This window comes from Colobus angolensis, unplaced genomic scaffold (genome assembly GCF_000951035.1).
Source record: "Colobus angolensis palliatus isolate OR3802 unplaced genomic scaffold, Cang.pa_1.0 Scaffold172, whole genome shotgun sequence".
Taxonomy (NCBI): domain Eukaryota; kingdom Metazoa; phylum Chordata; class Mammalia; order Primates; family Cercopithecidae; genus Colobus; species Colobus angolensis.
In genome coordinates, this window is record NW_012114844.1 from 1,779,651 (window position 1) to 1,803,571 (window position 23,921).

The window sequence follows — 23,921 nt, forward strand, 5'->3', positions numbered from 1 at the left end:
AACCTGCCCCCAAGTGGGTCAAAGCACAGAGGAAAGTTCAGACAGCCATTCCCACAAGGGCCTGCGACACAGTCCTCGTGGCCCAGGAGAAGAGTCTGGAGATACCCAGCTCTCCCACTAACTGGCAGGTCACCTTGAACTAGTGCCTTTTCTGAGCACTTCTTAGCTACAAAACGGAGTGCACTATCATGTTACCATATTACCCACTTTTGATGGAGACCAAGCAACTTTTCTCTTTAAAGGAGATTGGTTTTTCTAATTACCTTGAGGTTTTTAAAGCACCTTTTAAAAGTTGCCCCTGGCTTTCAGCTGAACAGTAGGTTTATTTATAGGCATGACCTGCATGTTCTTTCCCATTAAATTGATGGTAAAATGCTTCCATTCTATTCTCTTCATCTTTTCATCCTGGCCCAACCTACTGTGGCCCTGCTCATTTCTGCTGACTTACCAGCTATTCACTTTGCTGAGGGATCTAGAAACCTCTGGGAATTTCTATCTTCCTTTGGCTACTGGAGCTGGAATCCTAATTCAGACTTTACTCTGCTCAGGTTTTCACCATTGTACCCCCAGCAAATAGCTCAATGCCCAGCACAAAGCAAGGGCTCAACAGATGCTCAAGGAATGAATGAGTGATTGAAGGAGAGGGAGGCAGGAACTGGAGTGCAAGGTCACCATGGACTGTGTCTTCCCAATGGCTGATTACCTGGCAGAGATGATCGAGAGGAAGGGTCGCTTGTCCTTGGCAGAGGCCTCAGTGGTTTTGACTCCGTTGTCTATGATCATGCCAGCCTGCAGGGAAGAGATATTCAGGGACACATTAACTTCTACTGTGGGCTAAAGGCATCTTCTCACACTAGCCTCACTGCGTACTTCTGAATGCTCTGGGAAAACTGGCTCTGTTCTCAGGCTGCATCAACAGAAGTAGAGGATCTACAGTAAGGTAGGTGAAGATGCTGCCTTATTCTGCATTGCTCAGACCAAATCTGGAATATTTGACCTCTTTGAGGAGCGTATGTGGAAAGTGAGGTCTAGAGAGATTATGTGTCTTGTCCAAGGCCAAATGGCAAAGTCCATGTGCAGAACCCATACTGCTTTGGACAGCCCAGGCCCCAAGTCAAGAACAACAGGTGTACACTCGTAGGAAATGTATCTGCTGTGATTTAAAGCAAATGCTGAACCTAAGTCCCATCTTTACCTTGGAGAGGGGACAGTGACCTTCCCACAGTCTCATTTTAGCTCCCGTCTGTCTTGAAGAGAGAATCTGGCTTTCTTGTTTGACTCCAAATATGTCCACTTTGTCAGCCATGGGGTGGGGAGAAATCAAGGCAGCTGAGTGATGCTGCCCAGGGAGGCCACCATTCAGTCTTCATTCCTTTCTGGATTCTCTTGGCCTCTTGTGAATGCTCAAACTCAGATTTCTCTTCTTTAGATAACTGGAGGGCACTGTGGCCATGTCAGTCTCCCTCTGGCTTATAATTCAGCAGCAGTGATGTGAGTCAGATGATGTGGGGTTGACTCGCAGCTCTACTCCCGCTAACTGACTGGGCAAGTCCCTTCACCTCCTTAGCCTCAGTGATATCATCTGCAAAATGCGCTAGTAACACCTATGTCACAGGATGGTTATGAGGACCCAATAAGAGACCCCAGGTGAAGCCTCCTGGAACAGGTCCCTCTCACTGTAGATGTGGAGTCAAGGCTTACTGGGCATGAACACCAAGGGCGGGACCTCCTCCTTAGCTTAGACAATTGAATCATCCAGCTGGAGGCTCCTCTTCACTCCTTCCGTCCCTGCCTCAGAGAATGAGACTTGCCACCTTCCTCAAGACCCACCCCCGCCCCACCCATAAGCCCTTGCATGCCTGCTTGTTAGAAACCATTCATCTGCATGCACTCCTCCCCTTTCCAGCCTCTCCACACCTGCTAGGTTCTATGTGGCCCACCTCTCTGCTCATGAAGCCTTCCCAAGGGGTGGGAGTGGGGGGTTTCTTGACAAGCAGCCAACACATTCTCTCCACTGTTCCCCCTGCCACCAACAGCAGCATGCCCCCTGCACCTGCCTTTGTATGGAGACAGCTCTCTGAGGGCCATGTCAGCCTCTCAAATGCCCTCTCTGATACCCTGCACTAATTCTCCTCTGTCAAGGTGAGACTGTTGTCCTCCACACCTCTGCTCACTGCCCGATGACACTACCCTCTTTCCTAGTTCCTGGGATATGACACTGCCTGGGGACTCTTCTTCTCTTTCTGCCGTTCCACTCTGCAACTGCCCACCCCTTGCCCCACCCTGCAATTGCTTGCCCCTTGCCCCACCCCATCTCCTAGGTGTAAGCACAGATCTATTCTGAGACTGTATCTTTTCATTTTGGTCTTCTCTCTGGTTGGGCTTTTACAAATCTTTTTACTTTTTGACTCTGAATGTATCTGTTTCCTTTGAGGAACATCAATTTTTCTTCATTGGTACCATTAGGGATTGGACCAGAACACCAACCTAGGCATTTGGGAGTCTGCCTGTGCACTGCCCTGGCATCCTTGAGACCACCTCTGCCCCCACAAACAGCGTCTCTGGTCTCAGCCATGCTCCAAGCTCCATTCCTATGCCCCACGACTCTGGTCTTGACTGCTGTCCTTACTGGGAGGTCCTTGACAGACTTGAGATCCCAGTCATCTTGGTATGCCCTCTGTCCCCCAGTGCCTAGCTTGGTGCTGGACACAAAAGCAGGTGCTTAGGACATATTGATGAGCAAATGAAGATGACTGAGGACTTTAGCTCTGTACAGATGCAGCAACCCATTCATTTCCCAAGAAACAAGACAAGAGCGAACAGCAAAGAGGATACCAATGCTGCCTCCACCTTCCTTCAGAGCCACGTCTTGATTTCCTTCAGCTTATGGATCAGGCCTAACTTTTCATGGTTGAGACTACACCCAGACCCGCCAAATGAACTGCAAACCAAATTCAGGTGCCCAGCTCAGGGGCCACCAAGAGAAGCTCTCCCCTCGTCAGCATGAGTGAAGGTGCAACTTGTTCCTTTTGGCTCTGGCCATATGCTAAGTCCATGCCCATGCAGGAACCACCACAGGAAATTTGTGTGAAGAATGTGGCCAGTGGCCTGGGAGGCCTCACAAGGCTGCTCCATTTTCTTTGAGACCAGCGTTAAGCATGCAGTTGTTCCCAGCTGTCGCCAACTGGTTGTCCCAGCTCTAATCATCTGCAGGCCTAGGAAGGGGACCAAGAGGCTGGCCAGAGAGGCGCAGTCTGGAAAGACTTACCCGGTAGTTGGAATGTGCTCGGTTGTTATAGAATTTTCCCAGTGGAATGTGCTCTGAATAACCTGGGGAGTACATTCCCACGGAGGGGCCCGTTGGTACGTGGTGAAAAATAAACCAAAATCCAGTTTCCTGTTGGGGAAGGACACAAGGGAAAAGCCACAGCGTTCAGCCTCAGAGAGTTCCTGGGCAAGGTGGCCACGCAGCCCACGCTGGAGGTGGGTCTAGTATCTAGTGCCATCACCCACACCAGCCCTCGATGCCCAGCCCCAACACACCTCCGTGTGGTCCAGTCTGGAGGGAAAACAGTGACAAGTAGAGCCTACCATGAGAGTTGAAGCCCGTCATGGGTTCCTACTCTATCAGACATGGCTCGGAACTGTTGCATTTCAATCACTGCGGGCTTAAACTCCTCTTCCTGACACACAGGGGAATTTCATTGTCTGCTTTCCCCCTCATTCTACAGATAAGGAAGCTAAGTTGGAGGTCAAGGTCAGGGTCCCAAGGAAGGCCAGAAGCATGAATGGGTGGGTGACAGCAGGACTGTGTGGATGGAATGCTGTGGCCGCCACCTCCCAGCTGTGTGTGTGCCCCTGGGCATGTCAGCTCTCCTAGCCTTAGCTTCCTCCCCCATCAGATGGGGATAATAATAGTACCTGTGTCACTGGGTTCTTACAAAAATCAAATTATGTGAACTTATAACACTGATACATCAGGTACCATTCTAAGCTAAAATCATGGCATTCTAATATGATTTATTATACATAAAGCATTCAGTGTTCACTAACTATGGTCACCAATGTATTATGAAGTGACAGGGCTGTCCTTTAAAACCAAGTCCAAAGGACACCCCCTGCCCCACCACCCCCAGTCTGTTGTTTTCCTCTTCACTGCAGCTAAGCCTGTCTGCATGGATATCTGGGCTTGGGGCTCAGAGCACAGATACTTCAAGGTAAGCCTCAGGGGCTGTCTCCCGGACTCCAGTCCCTACCCTCACTTTCTGCCAAAGAAGGGATACTTCTGCTCACCTCAGATCCTGCAGCAGCACAGTTTATGAGGTTGTTGTTGGGATTGGCCATCCAGAAGGTGGACACAGCACTGCAGGGAGGGCAGAGATACCTGAGGTCAGACAAGGGCCACCAGGGGTCATCCTGCCACACGGCAGGTGCAGGTCGGGCACTCTGATATTGGCCTGAGAGTCTCTTTTTTTTATTTTTTATTTTTGAGACAGAGTCTCGCTCTGTCACCCAGGCTGGAGTGCAGTGGCGCAATCTCAGCTCACTGCAACCTCCATCTCCCGGGTTCACGCAATTCTGCTTCAGCCTCCCGAGTAGCTGGGACCACAGGCACCCGCCACCACGCCCAGCTAATTTTTTTTTTTTTTTGTATTTTTAGTGGAGACGGGGTTTCACTGTGTCAGCCAGGATGGTCTCAATCTCCTGACTTCGTGATCCACCCACCTCAGCCTCCCAAAGTGCTGGGAGGCCTGAGAGTATCTTATCAGAGATCTGAGAAATAATTGACTTGTTGTTCTGAAATCCAGTTTTCTAATTAAAGTGTGGTGCTCGTTTAAGCACTTAAAATGTTCAGAAATTAAAAAGAGCATGGGTCTTGAAAATAGAAGCAGTGTGCAAGTGATGTCTGAGATTGGCTCTAAAATACTTGTAGGTCAGAAGAACCCAGGAAAGTAGTCCTTTCTAAGGGAGGGGCACTGCACTTGGAAGGCTGGCTGCAGAGAGATATCACCCCGTCTCTCTGTCTCTCTCTCTAATATCTAGAAAAGGGTCCATGTGGTTGGGGCCTCCGTGGCAGCTGAGGTGACAGCCACTTCCTCTCATCAAAGAGCACTGTGTGGATAAAGAGAAGCCCCACAGATGAGAACAGGGGTCCTCTTTGGGCAAGAAAAATGCACATGAGGCAAACTGAGAAGGGAGAAGAGAGAAGACACCCTCCCACCTGCTCTGCAGGAAGCTGGAGCAGTAGGTGGTTAAGGGCTGTGAGGCTCAAGCTGCTCAGAGCCCCGAAGTGCAGAAGTCTGGTGCTGGGCTGAGCTGAGTGAACACATGCTCACACATGCACACCCCTTCACCCCAGCACACAGAGAGGGGTCCAGGCACTTACTTGCAGTCTTGCCTGGGCTTGGGGATGTACCCTGGATAGGAGTCCTCTGTGATCATCTTGCACATCTTGCTGTCACGGTCCGAGGGGAGGAGGGTTCCGGACTTGACAAGGAGGCCAAGACAGTGGTCAAAAGTATTGCGTTCCTCTGGCCCATCTTCCGTGAAGAAGCAGTGGCCCAAAGAGTTATAGCCCACAACGTCCTTGGTCTGCAGGGGTCAAGACAGGGATGTTTCACCAAGCATCCAGTTATTCATGTGCCCATTCATTCATTCAGTAAACACTGAATAGTCTAATGTGCTCATTCATTCAACAAACACTAAATAGTCTCAGCCATACACTGGGCCCTGGGAGGAGCACTGGGGGTTTGGAGATGAGTAGGACACAAGTGAGAGGCCTGGGGAAAGTGGGACATGGGGTGGGATGGTGACTTTTTTTTTTTTTTTTTTTTTGAGATGCAGTCTCGCTCTGTTGCCCAGACTGGAGTGCAGTGGTGCAATTTTGGCTCACTGCAAGCTCCGCCTCTAGGGTTCAAGCGATTCTCCTGCCTCAGCCTCCTGAGTAGCTGGAAATACAGGCGCCCACCACCACACCCAGCTAATTATTTTTGTGTTTTTAGTAGAGACCCGGTTTCACCATGTCGGCCAAGCTGGTCTCAATCTGATTCGTGGTCCACCTGCCTTGGGTTCCCAAAGTGCCGGGATTATAGGCAAGAGCCACTGCGCTGTGCCAGGGATGGTGACTTTTAAAAGTCCTTTCCAGCTGGAGGAGTTGGGGGTGGTGAGGCTCTATAGGGCAGGAAAGGGGGCAAGATATCATATGTGAGAAGGTGAATCCAAGAGGAGGCCATGGGCTGGGCCATGCACACCCACTCTGATGGAGCACACAGCTGAGTGTCCTGCGTACAAGGACTTACCATGGAGGGACTCCACAGAGGAGATCCCACTGAGGAAGGGTGGATGAGGGAACTTCATCTAGGAGCAGCACCTGAGCTGGGGCAGGTGTGCTTTTTATTAAGACCAGTATAGATTCTCCTTATTGTACCCTCATCCAGAAATCCAAGCCAGCTTGTTAGCCCAAGACGCATATCAAGCCACATGTGCAACACCTGGGTTCAGAACTAGAAAGGGCTACAAACTCCAGCTCTTTGGTTTCCTTTTTGGAATACACAGTTAGTGGGGGAAAGCAGAAAGAATATTTGCATGGATATTGAGATACCAGGGATGTAGTTTCAGCAGCACATCCAAGCAGCATGGGGATCTCAGACAAGACTCCTATCTTCTCTTCAGTCACTTTTTTTCCACCACAAAAATGAAGGACTTGAATTCCATGATCTCTGAAGCCCCTTCTGGGTCTAAATCTCTAAACTCATCAATCTCAGAACTCAGGTCTTCAGAGGGCCTCTAGCCTGGGCCCCGCCTCCCTGTCCAATCCCCAGACTCTGTTCCCAAGCATAATTGGCAAACAGGTACCTACTTCTGCTCAGACACTCCAGAGAGATGCTCACTTCCTTGCAAGGTAGCCTGCTACACAGTGGGGCAATGGCAAGAAATGCCTCCCTTATCTTACACCCTTCATCCCCACCCCTGGGTACAGACTGCCCAATGATGTCATCCACTAAGGGAGTTCCTGCTTCCTGATGACATCAATTCAACACATACATATTCAGTACCTGCCACCATGCCAAGCACCGGAAAATCCACATACCAACCAGCAACAACCCTCCACCTCCCACCCCTGGCACTGTGAACATTTTGAGAGGCTGTCCTATGCATTGCAGGATGTTTAGCAGCCTCCCTGGCCTCTACCTACTAGATGCCAGGAAAACCTCTTCAGTTGTGACAACCAAAAATGTCTCCAGACATTCATTGCCAAATATTCCATTGGGTAGAAGGGAGGAAGGGTGACAGAATCATCTCTGATTGAGAGGCCCTGATGTAGACACCACAGTTCCTTCCAGGCTTTTTTTTTTTTTTTTTTTTAGACAAGGTCTGGCTCTGTTGCCCAGGCTGGAGTGCAGTGGTGTGATCTTGGCTCACTACAGCCTCTGCCCCCTGGGCTCAAACCATTCTCCCACCTCAGTCCCCCGAGGAGCTGGGACTACAAGCATGCACCACCACGAATGACTAATTTTTGTATTTTTGGTGGAGATGGGCTTTCACCATGTTGCCCAGGGTGGTCTCAAACTCCTGGGCTCAAGCAATCCTTCTGCCTTGGCCTCCCAAAGTGCTAGGATTACAGGCGTGAGCCACTGCACCCGGCCCAGGGTCTTTCATATAATAGCCGCCTACTCCCCAGCTCCCAGGCAGCCATCCTTTAAAAGCATCCTCAAACCACACTCCCTATCCCAGCACTGGACTGGCCTCTTATACCTTTTAATCTTGCTGAAATCTCACACCATCCTCTATTCAATTTTTATTTTTTTTAGAGATGAGGAAAACAAGACTCAGAGAAGGTAAGTGATTTGCCAAAGGTCACATAAGCCATATGTAGAAGGTCAAGGCTGGAAGCATGGTTTTCTGTGTCCACTCACTCCATAAGGGAGAACCCAACATACATGTAGCTCTGTTCCAGGCAGGCTCTCTGTTCTTCTGAATAAACATCCTTCCCTTCATCTTTAGTAATAGGCAAGGGTGTGGTCTTGAATCCTACTCACCTGTTTAATAAGTCAATCAATATCAAGGTCAGCCAATGGGACTGCTTTCCTTTCTCCTATTAAGCTTGAAAAGTTTGTTATAAATAGCGTGGACAGACAAGCATGGGAGAAAAAGGCAAAAACATCTGAGGTCAAGTGTAATGCCTTCAGCTTTACAGAGGAGGATCCCAAGGCCCAGAGAAGGGACGTGGAGTGTCCCAGGATGCTCAGCAACCTCATTCTGCAGCTGTGATCAAACTCAAGCCTCTTGCCTCCTGCCTCCTGCCTCTTGCCTATAGCTCTTTCTAAATCTTAGGAACCCATTTACCCTGCTGTGTGGATCATACTTTGGGTAGTCTTTCTCTGAATAGGAGTAAATAATGAGTTAGGTACATTCTTATTCTAAAAAATGCCAGAGAAAGAAACTAACTCCTGAGAGAAAAACCCTCATTGAAAGGAAGAAAAATGATCACTTTTTATTGGATACTAAATGTTTTTACATGTTATCTTATTTAAACCTCATCACAACTATGATTCCATAAGTGACACAGACTTAGAAAGTTGCCCCACATCACTTCTCTTGCAAGGACTGAATTGGGACTTGATTCCCCATCTGTCTGAGTCCATAACCTGTGTGTTAATCAATACTCAACAATGCCAGAAAGAAAAAGACGCTCTCACTTTGGGCTGCATTTCTTTCTTCTCATTAGGAGTGGGGTGAGGATGGCACACAGAATCAAGAGGGAAGCATGATAAGGCTGAGGACAGCCCTGGGGTGGGGGTAGAAGACACAAGTTCAGGTCTTTACTCAGCCACAAACTTGCTGTGTGTGACTTGCATAAGTGTCCCTGTGTGATAGGATGACATCTAAAGTTTCTTCCAGCTCTAACATTCTGGGATTGTTCTTCCTTAGAACATTACCCAGAGTTAAATATTTAAACTGTGACGTAGCTTGGGATGATAGACGTAGATAGATGGATGGATGGATAGATAGATAGACAGATACATAGATACATAGATAGATAGAGATAGATAGATAGCAGATACATCAACAGTAGCTGCATAAACAAACATGCACATAGATTCACAAGTGGCCATTCAGTCCCTATGTATGCCAATCAGAAGTAATATGTAAGTTCTCCCCCTATTCTTTTGCACAAATTGTATTTTCCCTTTGTTCTTCTGGATATCTTCCTCCCTGCTGTTGGTTGGCAGTTGTGAAAGCAATTCCTGAACACTGTTTTAAGTCTTCAATTGTTGTTAGGTGTGGTCCAGGCAGAGGATTGTGAAGGAGAAAATTCCTGGGCTCTGCCTGACACAGAGCTGGAAAGGGCCAGCAGGGACTGCTTCAGTGGCAGGGGAGGGTGTGACCATTTTATTTGGTTTATGGTCTAAACCAGGACACGTTTGAAGTGAAGGAGGTGTAATTAGTAGTTAAGCTGGGACAACAGGTCTAAAATGGACCATTCTGTGCAAATCAGGACATATCTGTATGTAATAATTTCCACCATCAACCTGTATACAGCAAGTAAAAGAAAGTGCTGTTCAAAACAAATACAGATAGAAGTGAATTTTACTTGTTTCTGCCTTCTAGGGTGGGTGTGATATGATTTATGTGATTGAGAAACTCAACAACAAATACAACCATGTTATAAAGAAGACGGGAATTTCCAATCTTCTGCCATTTTTTTTTTTTAATTTCTTTTTGAACTGCTGAAAAGAAGATTGCCATAGAGTGGAGTGTGGGTCATTTGTTTGTGAGTGTCTTAATGAGTTTTTGAATATGCAAATTAAAACCGGGTGGAAGGAAAAACCTGGACAATCAAATTACTCTGCCTAACAAGGAAAGGAATGAGTTTCTAAGGCAGCCCAGAAGAGGTGGGGAGGAGGATGGGAGAATGAAGAGGAGGCGTTTGGTCAATAGAGGGACCTGTTACTCCATCTCTTACTGTTGGTTTCGGTGCTGATCTCTGGTGTACTACCTCTCCCTCTGCATCTCTTACCCCAATCCACCAGTAAAAGCCCTGGGCCAATGAAACTTTTGGGGAAATCAAGGACAAGAGTCTGGGTTTCATATTTGGGTTCATATGGAAAGGAGAGATTGAAACTGCCTTTGCAGCAATTACAAGAGTTAGAAAATTATGACAGTGAAAGAGATCTGACCTAACCAACTCCATCTTGCTTCTAACCTCCAAGTTGTCCTTGGTCATTCCTGGGCATAGGCCAAACTGACTTTGGGAGGAACTTAGTTTATAGTTTAACTTTGAAACAAAAACGATAACAGCCCCTTCCCAAAACAAACCCCAGTCTTACGGGGGAAATAAACTGCTTTTGTAGGACTAACAAATTAGCCACAAGATTAGACATTATGGTTTAGGAGTCATGCAGCTGGAGGCCACAAGATTCTAAGCCTCCCCAACTGCTCCTGGGGACAACATCGCTATTGTAAACCCTAAGGTTAGTGCTTGAGATATTTTTCAGATTCCGCACTAAATGGATCAGCTAGTGCCTCCCAGATCGATAAACTGGCTAATCTGACCTTGCGGCCCCCACCGGGAGCTGACTCAGCACAAGAGGACAGCTTGGACTCCCTGTGATTCCATATCCAACCTGACTAATCAGCACGCCCCCTTTCCCACCCCCTAAACATCAAATTATCCCTAAAACCCTGTTCCCCCCATTTTGGGGGAGACTAATTTGAGTAATAATAAATCTCCGGTCTCCCATACAGCCAGCTCTGCGTGAATTAAACTCTTTATTGCAATTCTCCTGTCTTGATAAATCAGTTCTGTCTAGGTAGCAGGAAAGGTGAACCTGTTGAGCAGTTCCAAGTTGAGAGCAGCTACATGAATCAAGAAGTGAGTGAGAATGTGAATTCAAGAAACTGAAAGAGGGAGGTAACCAGGAAAAACCAAAGCCTCTCCCACAAATTCCAGAGCTGTGAGTTGGGGAGAGAGGGCACTGGATTTCCTGCCAGATACACAGAGGGCTCAGCCATCTTTCATAGGATGCCAGAGGGAGGATGTGTCCCTGGGGCTGGGGCACTTGGGGACTGGCTGCAGTCCATATAGATGGCACCCCTGTAGCAGTGCAGGGCACAACCTGCAAGGCCACATGTAGCAGCCTGTTGGGGACATCCTGGTTTCAAGCATCTTGTGGCTATTGGGAGCATTTATGTCAATGATAGAACATTTTGAGCAATGCACAAGGAGAAAAAGAAGGAAAGGAAAGGGCATGGTTTCTTCTTCCATTCTCTGCCTTAAAGAGGAAAGGGAGGAGGAAACAAGCGGAACCCATATTGAAGTCATTTTGTGCTTCCATGAAAGTACTGGAATGGATTCATTTCCTCCAGGAAAAACAGGAAGGTGATTCCCCCTATGTCCTGCCTCAGAGTTGAGAAACACATGTTAAGATGAAGTGGGGGCCCATTTTGCATCCCCCACCCCCACTATCCAGCCTACAGATACTGTGCCATAGAGCCTTCCTTTGAAGGCAGACTGCACCCCACATCTGCCTGCATCCTGCAGCTTTGGTGCTAACCATTGCGTTTCAAGAAAGACACCATTGACAATATCAATACAGTGAGAAGCATTTTCCAAACTGTGTTATAGAACGCCAGCTTTGTGAGATGCGAATGAGTTTAGGCATCGCTAGGATAACCAAAGCTAAGCGTGTGTTTTTATTGCAAGCCTTTGCTCTGCTAGCACTCATCATGAATTTCCAAAACAGGGAAAGAAGACATGTATGCAGTGTTTGCCAAGGTCTTTTAACTACAGAGGCCAGTCTCTTTTTGTTTGTTTGGATACTTGCTACTATCTTACAAAACCAAAGATGTTTACACAGAACACAGTTAGATACAGAGGCACACAGTGATACTATTTAATAAGTAATACTATTTAATATCATTGCTGACTATGTCATATACATTGTCTGGTTTAATCTTCCTAAAGACCCATTGAAGTTAGTTCTATCATCATCCTCACTTCACACAGGAAGGAACTGAGTCCCAGAAAATTTCCATCAGTCCCACAAGGCCACACTGGCAGATGAAAACACAGGTCTCTGTGACTCTATGCTCTTTTACCTCAATGTTCTACTGAAGCCCATAATAACTGCTATATCAAGAAAGAGTTAGGAGTTGAATGAAGAAGGAGAGACAGCAGTGGGTTTGCTGAGCTTGGTGGTGACATTTTGAATGACATCTTGAGAACCATCACCAAGGCTCAGAGAGAGCAAAAGTTGAGAAGCCCACATTTGTGTCAGGACAGGAGTAAGAAGCAGGAGTTGGTGGAATTTCAGGCCACCCTTCCCAAGAGTTGGTGGTGAAGAAAGGGAAAGAGCAAAGGTGGCTGCCCAAGGGGAAATTAGGGATGAAGGAAGCTGTCCTCTGAGGATAAAGGATATCAGAGCCTGTCTACAGGCAGCAGGGAGAGAGGAGCTCATGAGCAAGGGGCTTCCAGGACACTGTAGGATCAGCCCAGGGCCAGGCTTTAAGGCACTCTCAGCTCTGCACACCTAGAAACCCTTCTTTCTCCCAAGCCAGTATCTGCTTGTCTGGAATCTTCATCCTTCAGATCAGGGATGGTGTTAGGAAAAAGGCTTCTCTGATGCTACTGAGTGGCCTCTGCATTCCAAATCACGATCTCATCTTTGTCTGTATTTGGCCTCCTTTTGTCCCATCAGCTAAAAACGTCTTTCCAAACATAGTCAGGCGTGAGTAAATCCTTCAAGCCAAAATGAGGGAAGCAAATGTAAAATACCTATGGAGATCATCCAGTTCCCAAGGCAGCATCTCCGAATGTGGAAATCTCTGCCCCAGTGGCGGAGCATTTACAGGGTGAGGTGCCAATCCATAAAACCCAATTCCCATGTGGGGGATGGCTCTTGGAGATCTTAGGGAAGGACACTGGAATATGCTCCATTACCCTGCTGTCTGTCTGGCTTAGAGAGTTAGAGGCCTGCACTTCATCTAGCTTCTAAGCCAGGACAATTTGGTTTTACCGTGGGAAGGCCTCAAGGGCTGCAGACTTCAACTCCTAACCCACCAGCTTGGCCATCAAGCTCAGTCCTGAGCTGAGTGAGGCTGGAGTCCTACGTGGCCACGAGGACCAGGCTGTAACTGGTACCTCGGCCACCTAATGTCTGTACAATGGCCCTGCCAGTTTGGCAGCTGGCATCCCTAAGAGCCAGGCTGGAGGGAGACTTTGGCATATAGGGCAGCAAGGGTCTTCTGGTTCTGAGAGGTTGTCCAAGGCTCTGGCTCCAAGAGTCCACCTCCACTGTGGGTATAAGTGACCCACGTGGCTGCTCCAGATACAGCCCCGTGGGTTACCCCCGATCTGCTGCCTTCCCTCTTGCCCCACACATTTCTCACTCCCCCAGCCTATCTTCATGAACTCACACTCCTGGCTCAAGGCCTATGCCATCTTCTCTCCCAGCCTCTCCCAGCCTCTCCCAGGCTGCAGCCCTGCTGGGATGCTCACTCTCAACCCTGCTGGGTGTCCTAGAGTGCCCAAGGCCTCTGCCCCTGCCACCAGTAATTCTTGTGCCGCTTCCCCCTTTTTGAGTCCATTGCTGCAGCTGAGACCTGGGCTCAGTGCTCTGAGAAAGGTTTGCTATTCCAAAGACAGCCAAAAACATTTCACATGTATTTTCTAACTGAACCACCCTGAGAGGAAGCCATCACATTCTCCACAGCACGTGTGAGGAAACTGAAGACCTGCCTGGTTAAGTAGCTTGCCAGCAGTCACACAGCAAGTGCGTGAGAAAGCACAGCCACACATCCACACTCCAGGGTGTGTGTGTGTGTGTGTGTATGTGTGTGTGTGTGTGTGGTGTATTTTCCCTGAGATTCACAAGAGCTTCCATTCGAACTGCTCCAGATCTGTAATCACAGGCTTCTGGTAATCTTAATATCTTTCTTTTTAATAAAGTTGAATGTAGGTGAATTTAAGCTAAATTTAAGAATAGAATTTCAATGAAAATGCTTAGAACAAGCAAAGCTCCAAAGACTCAGTGAGGCCTGTTATCTTTCCTAATCAATTCTACATTGGTCTCTTCACCATGTATCCTGACTGCCATCACCACCCTGTGTGAGAAAGGTGTGATTGCATCCATTGCACTGGTTCTGCAAATCACACGAGGGAGCAGGACAGACCTGAGGCCTGCACACAAGGCAAAATGTGGGCCACACACTGGGCTCCATGCTTTCCGTGTTCTCTGCTTGCTTAATCCTAGAAGCAACCATGCAGGGTAAGCAGTGCCATCCTCTCCATTTTACAGAAGCATAGAGTGGTAAAATGACTGGCCCAAGATCACACGGCTTGTAAGTGGCAGAACTCCAGCTGCAACCCAAGAAGTCTGGCTCCAGAGCCCATGCTCATCCCTGACATTCTGAATTTATTGTAAATCTTGATGTCTTTCAGCTTTAGCCAGAAAACATTCTCCTTTCCTTTTTCCTTGAGCCAGAAAAAATTCATATAGCTTCCAGCAATGGCTCCAGCACAGTCCTCTACCACCTGCTGGGGAGAATCAGCCTTCATGTGTGGACAGTACCTCCACATTAAACCTACCTGCATCTCATTCGTCCTCACAATAGCCCTATGTGTTTGGTGTTGTTTTTTTACTTGACTGAGCAGGAAGCTGAGGTTCAGAGAAGTTAAGCTACTTGCCCAAGGTCCTACAGCTCATGATCTGTGGATCAAGCCCTTGAACCCAGGCCCTCCTAGACTGGGCTCCAAAGCTGAGGATCTCTTCTCTTTACTCAGTGGGAGGTTTTAAATCAGAGTATTTAAAACACAGAAACAACAGACACTCTTTATAATAGAAGAGTACATTGAATAGAACCACACCAGTGTCACACGGACAGCCTTCTTATTTTCCCATAACCATATGCCTGTTGGTGAGGCTTGCTCTGCTTGGTTTAAAGCAGGGGTTACAAATGCAAATGCCCACAGGGGCCAGCAGGCAATGAAAGGAGTGGCACTGGCCTGGGGGATTTACAGTAATTGTAACAGCCATGATAGGCCTGCTGCACACTGGAGAATGCACACCTGTCTTAGTGGAGGCAGCCTCGACTCTGCTCCAAGCCATTGTTGCCTTGCAGGGAGGCAGGACAGGCATTGCCAACTCATCCTACTTTTCAAAAGAAGACAGGAATCCATATTTTTATGTAGAATCTCTTAATTTTTAAATGATGGAAACTAATTCAAATGTTTCTTGGCACTATTTAAGCCAAACAAAACGCATCGTATAGCTGGATTTAGCTTGAAGGGTGTCATTTTGTGACATCCAGTTTTAAAGTTTATAGAGGATATAAAGTGTAGTTCATTTAAAGAAAGTCCAATTTAGTGTAAAATTATCAATTTAGTGTAAAAATGTTCAAATGTTTCTCTAAACACAGTATAAGCCAAACAAAACACATCTGGTTGCTAGATTCAGCTAGCAGGGTGCCATTTTGTGATGTCCAGTGTTAAAGTTTATAGATGATAGAAATGTAGTTCACTTAGAGAAAGGTCAGTTTAGTATAAAAAAATTATCTGTGGAAATCAAGACAAGCCTCTGATACACATGCCAATTTGCTAATGAGAGTATTTCTCCCAGCAGCACTTGCTCTGAAGGAACACTTGGTTCAACAGAAGAAAAAAAGCCCATTGTTGTCACCATCTCAAATCTGTTGGGTATTGGGTAGATACCACAGCCAAGTCTTGGCATGACCCCCGTGTCTGCAGTTAGCAGAGCTGTCATGCTATGTGGTGGCGGAATGATCTCCAGATTTCATGTTATCCCAGTGAAGCACAGGAAAAACTGGACTCTTAGAAACCACCACAAAGTAATCACTCTCCCATCTCTGCTTGGTACCTTTGGTAAGGACAAACCCCTATTTTCTCCTTCCTGTTTGGTTTGTGATCTGCTTCAAGTTGATATCATTCTAAAACCTGAGCTAAGGATGGTTCAACCTCTAAAGGCCCTGAATTAAGTGTCTACATCCAAACACCCCTCCAGTGCTAACCATCCATGGCCCATCCCCAGAGTTCCCTGAGGGAAGGAGGTGCTTACCAACAAGCCATTGGAGCCATGGACTGTGACGCAGCGAGAGAATGTATGATGGATGGAGAGGTCCCTGATGTATGTGGGTGGGTTATAGCCTCCCCTTTCATCTACATCACCGGCCAAGTGGAAGTGAATCGGGTACTGACCCATCAGCTGCTGTCCCATATGCTTCAGCTCCATGCCCTCCAGGTGTGCTGCCTTAAATCCCAGAGCAAACTAGGAGAGGAGAACCAAGAGTCAGAGAAGCCCATGAGATGCTTTGGGATTTCCCTGGCTAGTGCCCATATTCCGAAGATGCAGAGGCATTGTTCTTTGTCAGTCCCCACCCAATACTCAGTAAATCAAAGATATTCTCTGCAAATGGGTTAGAATGCCTGGCCCTTCTTATACTGTGGAAGACAGACAAGGAGCTGCTAATGACAGAGGACATTGTGAGGAAATTGAGTGCTTGGAAATGAGATGTTCTGAAGGGCTGTTCTATAGTTGGGGCTCACTTTGACCCTCCTTTCCTGTCTCCCAAACCATCAAGTGTTAGGAGCAAAGGATAACTCTGAGATAATCTGGAGGAGTGGGCTAGCAAAAAGCATGCCCTATAAGCATGGGGAATCCAGGTTACAGTGAACTATGGAGCAGCAAGAGCTTTTGCCATTGTCTCCCACCTAAGATCTTCTCCTAGCAGAGGGAAAGGGAACACTGACTCTGGAATCTTCATTAGCCCATGTTCTGGTGGCATGTGTGTGAGTGGAGGGGACGCCACACACTCGCTTCATGATATGCCTAGAGTCATTCCTTTCAGGCTCAAGAAAACCACTTGATCACACGGAATTCCTGCCCTCCAGGTGCTCACCATGAAAGCACAGTCTGAAAATGATTCCTGTCAAAGGTCAGGCTCAGCTAACCTCTACTAGAGAAGGATAATCTTGGCATGCTAACCATTTCTTCCCAAAATAGGTGTCAACTGGAGTGTCAACTCCAGCAGTGGCTGCCCTGGAGAGTTGTGTTGAGAATGACTCTGAATGCTAGTTTGAGCTCAGTGGGAAAGAGTCCCCTGATCACTCAGGGACTGCTCTCAGGATTGGAAAGGGGGCTATAGCAGCTTGTGTAACATAGACCTGTTATTTCTGCTTTAGTTTCACTAATGAGTTTCTCAACTGAGGACAGTATTGTCGCCTCTGCCCCACCCTATACCCAGGAGATGACTGGATATATGAAGTGTTTTTCATGGTGATAATGACTGGGGAGCACTGCTAGCATTGAATTAGTAGGGGCCAGGGATGATAGAAATCCTATAATACAGGCCTATGTGACAAAGAACTATCTCACATAAAATGCCACCAGTAGGGCCCCCATTGTGAATGCTGTTTCACTCCATTTGTCTCTTCAGCCCCACTACCAAAAAGTCTTATCCTTAAAGTGCATGATATTAGCTTTAAGAAAACTGTCTTTGCAAAACTCTGAGGTAATATTATGCTATCGGCATTGAAACCAATTACCACATGAAGAAATTTTGGGTATCTTAAGCAATACAATATGCCTGGAAAGGCACTTTGCATTGTGATATAAAAGAAATTCCTCTTTGAGCTTAATACTAGGAAAACGTAAGCACCAATAAACTAGTATCGTTTTTCTATATTGTGCGGTAAGAACCCTGCAGCTCACTATGTCTCTTCTTTGTCTTGACTCTAACCAGGAAATTCACAGGTAAATGATATGCTACAACTTCTTCTTTTTGTTATTGTTGTTGTTTTTGTTTTGAGACAGAGTCTCACTCTGTCACCAGGCTGGAGTGCAGTGGCGCAATCTTGGCTAACTGAACCTCTGCCTCCTGGGTTCAAGCAATTCTCCTGTCTCAGCCTCCGAGTAGCTGGGATTACAGGCGCCCGCCACCAGCCCAGATAATTTTTGTATTTTTAGTAGAGATGGGGTTTCACCATGCTGGCCAGGCTGGTCTTGAACTCCTGACCTCAGGTGATCCACCCACCTCGGCTGCCCAAAGTGCTGGGATTACAGGTATGAGCCACCACGCCCAGCCAATGCTACAACTTCTAGTTCCTCTCACCTGCTTATTGTTTTATCTATATGGTAATGGATCTATCGTAAATGTGACCTTTTGCTAGTTCAATGCTAGTTATTTTAGGAAGTGATCAGGGCAATAATGAAGTAATAATGAAGTAGTCATGAAATAATGAAGACAAGGAATGAAGGCAATGTTGAAACAGTGTGATGTGTACCACGTGGCAGAGAGCTGTTTGTTGTCGAGTTAGCTCCGTCATCTCTCTTATTCCCAAATATTTGTAGGGGGAGCTGCACACCAATGGATAATACATAAGACTTCTCAAACTTCCAGAAGGCGCCCTCCCTTTGATCCCACCTCCTGTTCCCCGACCCTCATCCCTACCAAGAAGCCCCGCCTAGAGGCTGACATCATGGGAACTCTCCTGGTTGGGTTGAAAGATTCTGCCAGACTGATACATACCTTGATGTGGCCCCCAAAGGTATCGAAGTCAAAGAAATTGCAGATGTGGTTTCTGTAGGGGTAGCATTTGTCCTCCATCTCCCCCATCACTATTATGTTCCGGCTCAGAAGCCCAACCTCTGCCCGCATGTCCACGCCATCTATCTCCTCCCCGATGTGCAGGTACATTGGTTTCCCTAGGGCAGAAAGGGAGGAAGGTAAACAACAGCAGGTACTGCATGCCCACTGAGTTCCAGGCCCATGCCAGGTGCTTCCATGGCTGTTGCTTACTCATCACCATGACCGGTGTGCACAGTGGTCTCATGTTACAGAGGGATGAAGGTCAGGGAGGTGAAGTCACGTGCCTGCATGCAGAGCCAGATCTCACAGCTACACAGGCTTAGGTCTGAAGCCCTTAGCAGAAATGGCTAATTGTCCCCTAATATTTGTCTCCTCTTCTGCTTTTCAGTCGTAGACTCCCGCATTTTAGCTGGACACAGGGCCACCCAAGAGAATGACATTTCTCAGCCTCCTTGCAGTTAGGTGTGGCCGTAAGATGTGAGAAGTGGTAAGTGCCACCTCCAGACTGCCCTCCTCTTGCTCTTTCCTGGGGGCTGTTGGGCTAGCCTCGCCCATGCAGGTAAGAATCATGCCCCAAAGACGGCAGAGCAATGGGAGAGAAGAAACCTGGTCTCTGGATGATACTGTAGATTGCCAATGTTAGGGAGATAAAACAGATCCCCTCTGTCTTTAAAGCCCCTACTTTAGAACAGTGCAAATTCATAATCTGTTAAAGCAGGCAAATCCCTATTCTGCTTACCTCAGCCTCATGCAGAGTGGGTATGTATCTACAGCCTGGGGCTCCAGAAAGAGCCAGATTGGACCTTCTGCATCCACCACAGTGGCCTGGCTCTGGATGCCTCCATGGTACCACGTGGAGCAGGGAAGAAGGGCCTCCATCTGACTCTATATGGAGCTCCTCACCATCCCCTGCCCTCCCTCTGGTGTTGGTGGAGAGGATGCTCTCCCCACTTGTGCACTGACCCCCCAGTCCCACCCCTTTCCATATCCTTAAGGCCCTGGACTCCCTACACTAGTAATTTCATTTCTTCCTTCATTTGGGCTCCTTATATTCTATCTTCAAACTTCTCTAGACCTTCCCATCCTTAAAAAACTAACAAACAAAAGACCTTTTCCAGTTCTGCCACCTCTCCTAGCAATTGCCAGTCTCTTTCCCACTGTAATCAGAGCCCCTGAACTTGGGATCTGCACCTAACCCCTCCGTTTTCTCTCCATTCTCTCCCTCCCATCACTCCACTCAATCTCTTGCCAAATGCAGTCTCTTCCTCTCCACTCTGTGCAGAAAATGCATCTCAAGAATGGTGCAGGGTGACAGGAGTTCAAACTTTAGAACTTCCTTTGATTTATAGCCCCAAATTCTGCCTCCACAACAATCCCACAATCTTTTATGGAATAAAGAGATCTTAGGCGAGCTCTAAATTTGTTGGGCTCGTCACTGAGGTTGCTGACCTGGCTTATGGATACTTTCTCTTCCATTTGAGGATGCAATTACAGACAGCAATAACCTCCCATGTGGATTCCCACTGTGAACCACACCACCCACACAGCTTGGCTTTCACTGTGATCTTGACTGGAGCAATGGAGCACTGGCCTCAGCCCCCAGACACTGCCAGTGTTCACAGATGAAGACCATGGTTATAATTAGCCCTGAGCAACACCTTCTACGGTGACATTGTCCTGCTGTCTCCTCCACAGGAAGAGCTGACCCTTGCCTGCCCCTTCACCCTGCGCATATCCTGTGTGCCTGCAGTGTTTCTAGGGATGTTGACCGTTTTGGGATTCTGCAGATTCAGTGAGATTGTGGGTTTTTCTTTCTTTTTTTTTTTTTTTTGAAGTATCTTATTCAAGATGTGAAATTGATGAACGGCAAATTTGAGAAAATATCTCCCATGGAATTGATATTAGTTTCCTATCCTGCAGTAACAAATTACCATAAACTTAGTGGCTTAAAACAACATAAATTTATTCTCTTATAGCCTTGGGAGTCGCAAGTATGAAATGAGTCTAATGGGGATAAATCAAGGTATCAACAGGACTGGTTCCTCATGAAGGCTCTAGAGGAGAATCTGCTCCCTTGCCCTTTTCAGATTTGAGTGGCTGCCTGCGTTCCTTGGCTCATGACCCTTTCCGCCCTCTTTAATGTGCATCACTCCAGTCTCTGCCCCTGTCATCACGTCACTCTCTTCTGACTCTGACCTTCTCATGTCCCTCTTTTAAGGACCCTTGTGATCACATTTGGCCCACCCAGATAATCCAAGATAATCTCCCATCTCCAGAGCCTTAATTTATCACATCTGCGAAGTCCCTTTTGTCACATAAGCTAACATTCATGGGTACTGAAGATCAGGACATGAATATATTTAGGGGTTATTATTCCATCTATCACAGAGTCCTCCTTTTTTTTTAGATACTGGGTTGGGTCTTGCCCTGTCACCTAGGCTGGAGTGCAGTGGTGTGATCACAGCTCACTGTAGTTTCAAATTCCTGGGCTCAAAAAATCCTCCTGTCTGGGGATCCCAAAATGCTGGGACTACAGGCAGATGCCACCACACCTAGCACAGGATTCTTCTTTAAACAAGTATCAGACATTAAAAAATAATAATCTTAGAAAGATTTGATTTACTGCCATGGACTCTTACTCCCTGATATGCAGATGCCAAAAAGTTCTGTGCCCTGCCAAAGGGGTCAGGAGTGGACACCATACATGGAAGTTGTCAGGCCTTTGGTTTCATCCAGGGTTCTGACACCGACCAGGGGAAATGATATGAAATGAGTTAACTCTGCAGAATGCTGGAGCTCCCTCCTCCAGGGCAGCCCATTGAACGTGGCTTCTCATTTGGGCTACAGGGCCATGTGTCTTTACAGTTCTGAGATCCAGAAGCAGGGCTCCCTCTGGCCACCTTCAGAAAAACCTCTCCTTCCATCCCTGACTCATCTCCCATCCATCAGCTCTGTGGCCTTCAGTTACGGGGCCTTCCCAGGTGTGGGGGTGCAGAATCTTTCTGAAAAAGAGCTTTGCACTGGCTTCTGAGTGGATCCTGAGAGCACAGAGAAAACTTTGCCAAGGAAAGGAAGGAGATTTCCCACACTCCCCAATGGGTTGAGCATGTTGAGGGAACAGGCACAGAGAGCAGCAGGATCAGTCTTGCCAGGCAGGGGATGGCAAAGAGGTCTCCATGCAAAACTCAGTTCCCTGTTTACCAGTCTAAGGGGCTGACACAGTGGAACTCCAACTCCTGTGGGTTCATCTCTTATCACTCCCACACACCCTCTTCTGTTCCGGCCAGACCAGACCATCATCCTTCCTTGAACATGCCTTTGCTTTCATCAGTGTATCTCCCTCTACCTGCAGAAAGCTTTATCCACTTTGTCCCACTTAGCTCCAGTTTCTCCTTCTCAGTGATGTGTTCCTTGACCACACTCAGTGTTAGTCTTTCCTTATGGGAGTTCCTGCAGTGTTCAGCAGAGCCAGGAAGCCAGGCTGAGCCTCCCTACCTCCAGGACACTCATCCTTCATCTTCCAACCATCCCTCACAGCACGTGCATCCTGGTGCTCTGGGTGCTTCTCTCAACTTGCCAGCATCCACCTTAAAATATGGTGTCCAGGAAGGATGCTGACTAGAGGTTTCTGCTCTCATAGGTGGCCAGAGGAACTTCCTCAGGGATCTGGTCTTGAACGTGGCTGCAGAGGTAAGATAGTGTGATGGGGAGGATTGTAATTCTGGAGCCAGGCTGTGAGGGTCAGATTCCAACTCAGCTCACAGCTGTGAGTCCCTGAGTGTATTTAAGCTCTTGGAACCTCAGGCTCTTCATCTATAAAATGGAAATAATAATAGCACATACCTCAAAAGGTGGCTGTGATTGTTAAATGAGTTAATCCATGGGATGTGCTTAGAAATTAAGCCCCTGGCATATGGTAGGAGGCTAGTGTAACAGAAATGACACCTGCAGCTGTCACTAGCACCATCTCCAAGGCTCCCACCGCAGGCTTCACACCTATAATAACGGGAGTTGGTAGATAGCAAATTTGGCATCTTTCTTTGTTCCATGGGGGAAGGTTGGCAGGGTGTAGGAGTGACTGTCAGGTAGGTGGAGGCACTGTGTTTATCAGACTCCTGTCAGCCAAGGAAATATAACTCAGATTAAGAGCTGCAAGAATATTTCAGTCCAACAGCCGTCTTCCCAGCTGCGGAGCTTCCTATCAGAATCTTTTACAAGACCTGGCCATGGCTGTTAGCTGCAGCAGCCACCTTATCTGTCCTGCTGCCGTCTTCACTGGCCACTCCCAGGCTGCTATCCGAGAGACAAGGGACACTGTGTGCCTGACTCCCCCGCACCCCATCCTGCCTCAGAATTCTCCCACCAGCCACCACTCCTCCCTTTCTCCTCAAAGTACTGATACGTGAAGCCCAACCAGGGAAAAGCAGATGTGGCCAAACTAGCCTTGTCTCAAATAATCCAGAAGAGCCATGAGCACCTGGGTGAGGCGGGAGGAAGCCTGTGAAGCAGAGGGGCTCTGCACAGTTGCCCTACACAGGACTGTAGATGCCGACCTACCCTAGTCTTTACTCTGCAGGTGTCCTGGTTCCACAACCCACAGACACCTCTCTACAGGGTACCTGTACCCCTCTCTACAGGTGCTAGGCACCCTGGGGTCAAGAGAAGAAAAAACATCAAGGACCTTCTAATGGAAGGAGCCAGAGTGTGCACATGTAGCTCAGACCTAGCAGGACTCAGTGAGTCTGGGGAGATGGGGCCTAACCTTCTCAGATCGGGTATGAGGATGAGTCCAGAGGGACTCAAGTTGGAAGGCCCCAAAAAGCAAACATAAACCCAGGTTCCCCACAGTCATCTTCATGTGGAGACCTTGGGAACAAGGGCTTTCATGGAGGGAGGATGAAGGGGCACGTGTAGTCTTGGAGCCAGATAGCTCTGAGTTGGAATCCTGGCTCAGCTGTTGACTTGCTTGACCCTACATCAATGCCGCCCACTAGAACTTCATGTGATGAAGGAAATGCTTTATTCTGGGTTGTCCAGTATGGCAGCCACTAGTTACTGGTGGCTACTGGACACATGAAACCTGGCTGCTGTGATCGAGGAATAGAATTTTTTTTTCTTTTCTTTTTTTTTTTTGAGACAAAATCTCGCTCTTGTCCCCCAGGCTGGAGTGCAATGGCACGATCTCAGCTCACTGCAACCTCCGCCTCCCAGGTTCAAGCAGTTCTTCTGCTTCAGCCTCCGGAGTAGCTGGGATTACAGGTGCCAGCCACCGCACCCAGTTAATTTTTGTATTTTTAGTAGAGACGGGGTTTCAC

The 23,921-nt window shown here is 47.6% G+C and overlaps 1 protein-coding gene across 3 annotated transcripts in view; it reads right to left on the reverse strand.

Moving 5' to 3' along the window:
• The window catches only part of CEMIP (cell migration inducing protein, hyaluronan binding), a 173,587-nt gene that overhangs the window by 26,813 nt on the left and 122,853 nt on the right, over window positions 1-23,921 (reverse strand). For all 3 annotated transcript variants that reach the window (XM_011938365.1, XM_011938364.1, XM_011938366.1), the window contains 6 exons: window positions 18,547-18,722; window positions 16,077-16,286; window positions 5,387-5,592; window positions 4,294-4,363; window positions 3,269-3,397; window positions 704-789 (listed from right to left, as the gene is read on the reverse strand). In XM_011938365.1, coding sequence (XP_011793755.1) covers window positions 704-789; window positions 3,269-3,397; window positions 4,294-4,363; window positions 5,387-5,592; window positions 16,077-16,286; window positions 18,547-18,722 — 877 coding nt within the window. The remainder of the gene's footprint in view (window positions 1-703; window positions 790-3,268; window positions 3,398-4,293; window positions 4,364-5,386; window positions 5,593-16,076; window positions 16,287-18,546; window positions 18,723-23,921) is intronic.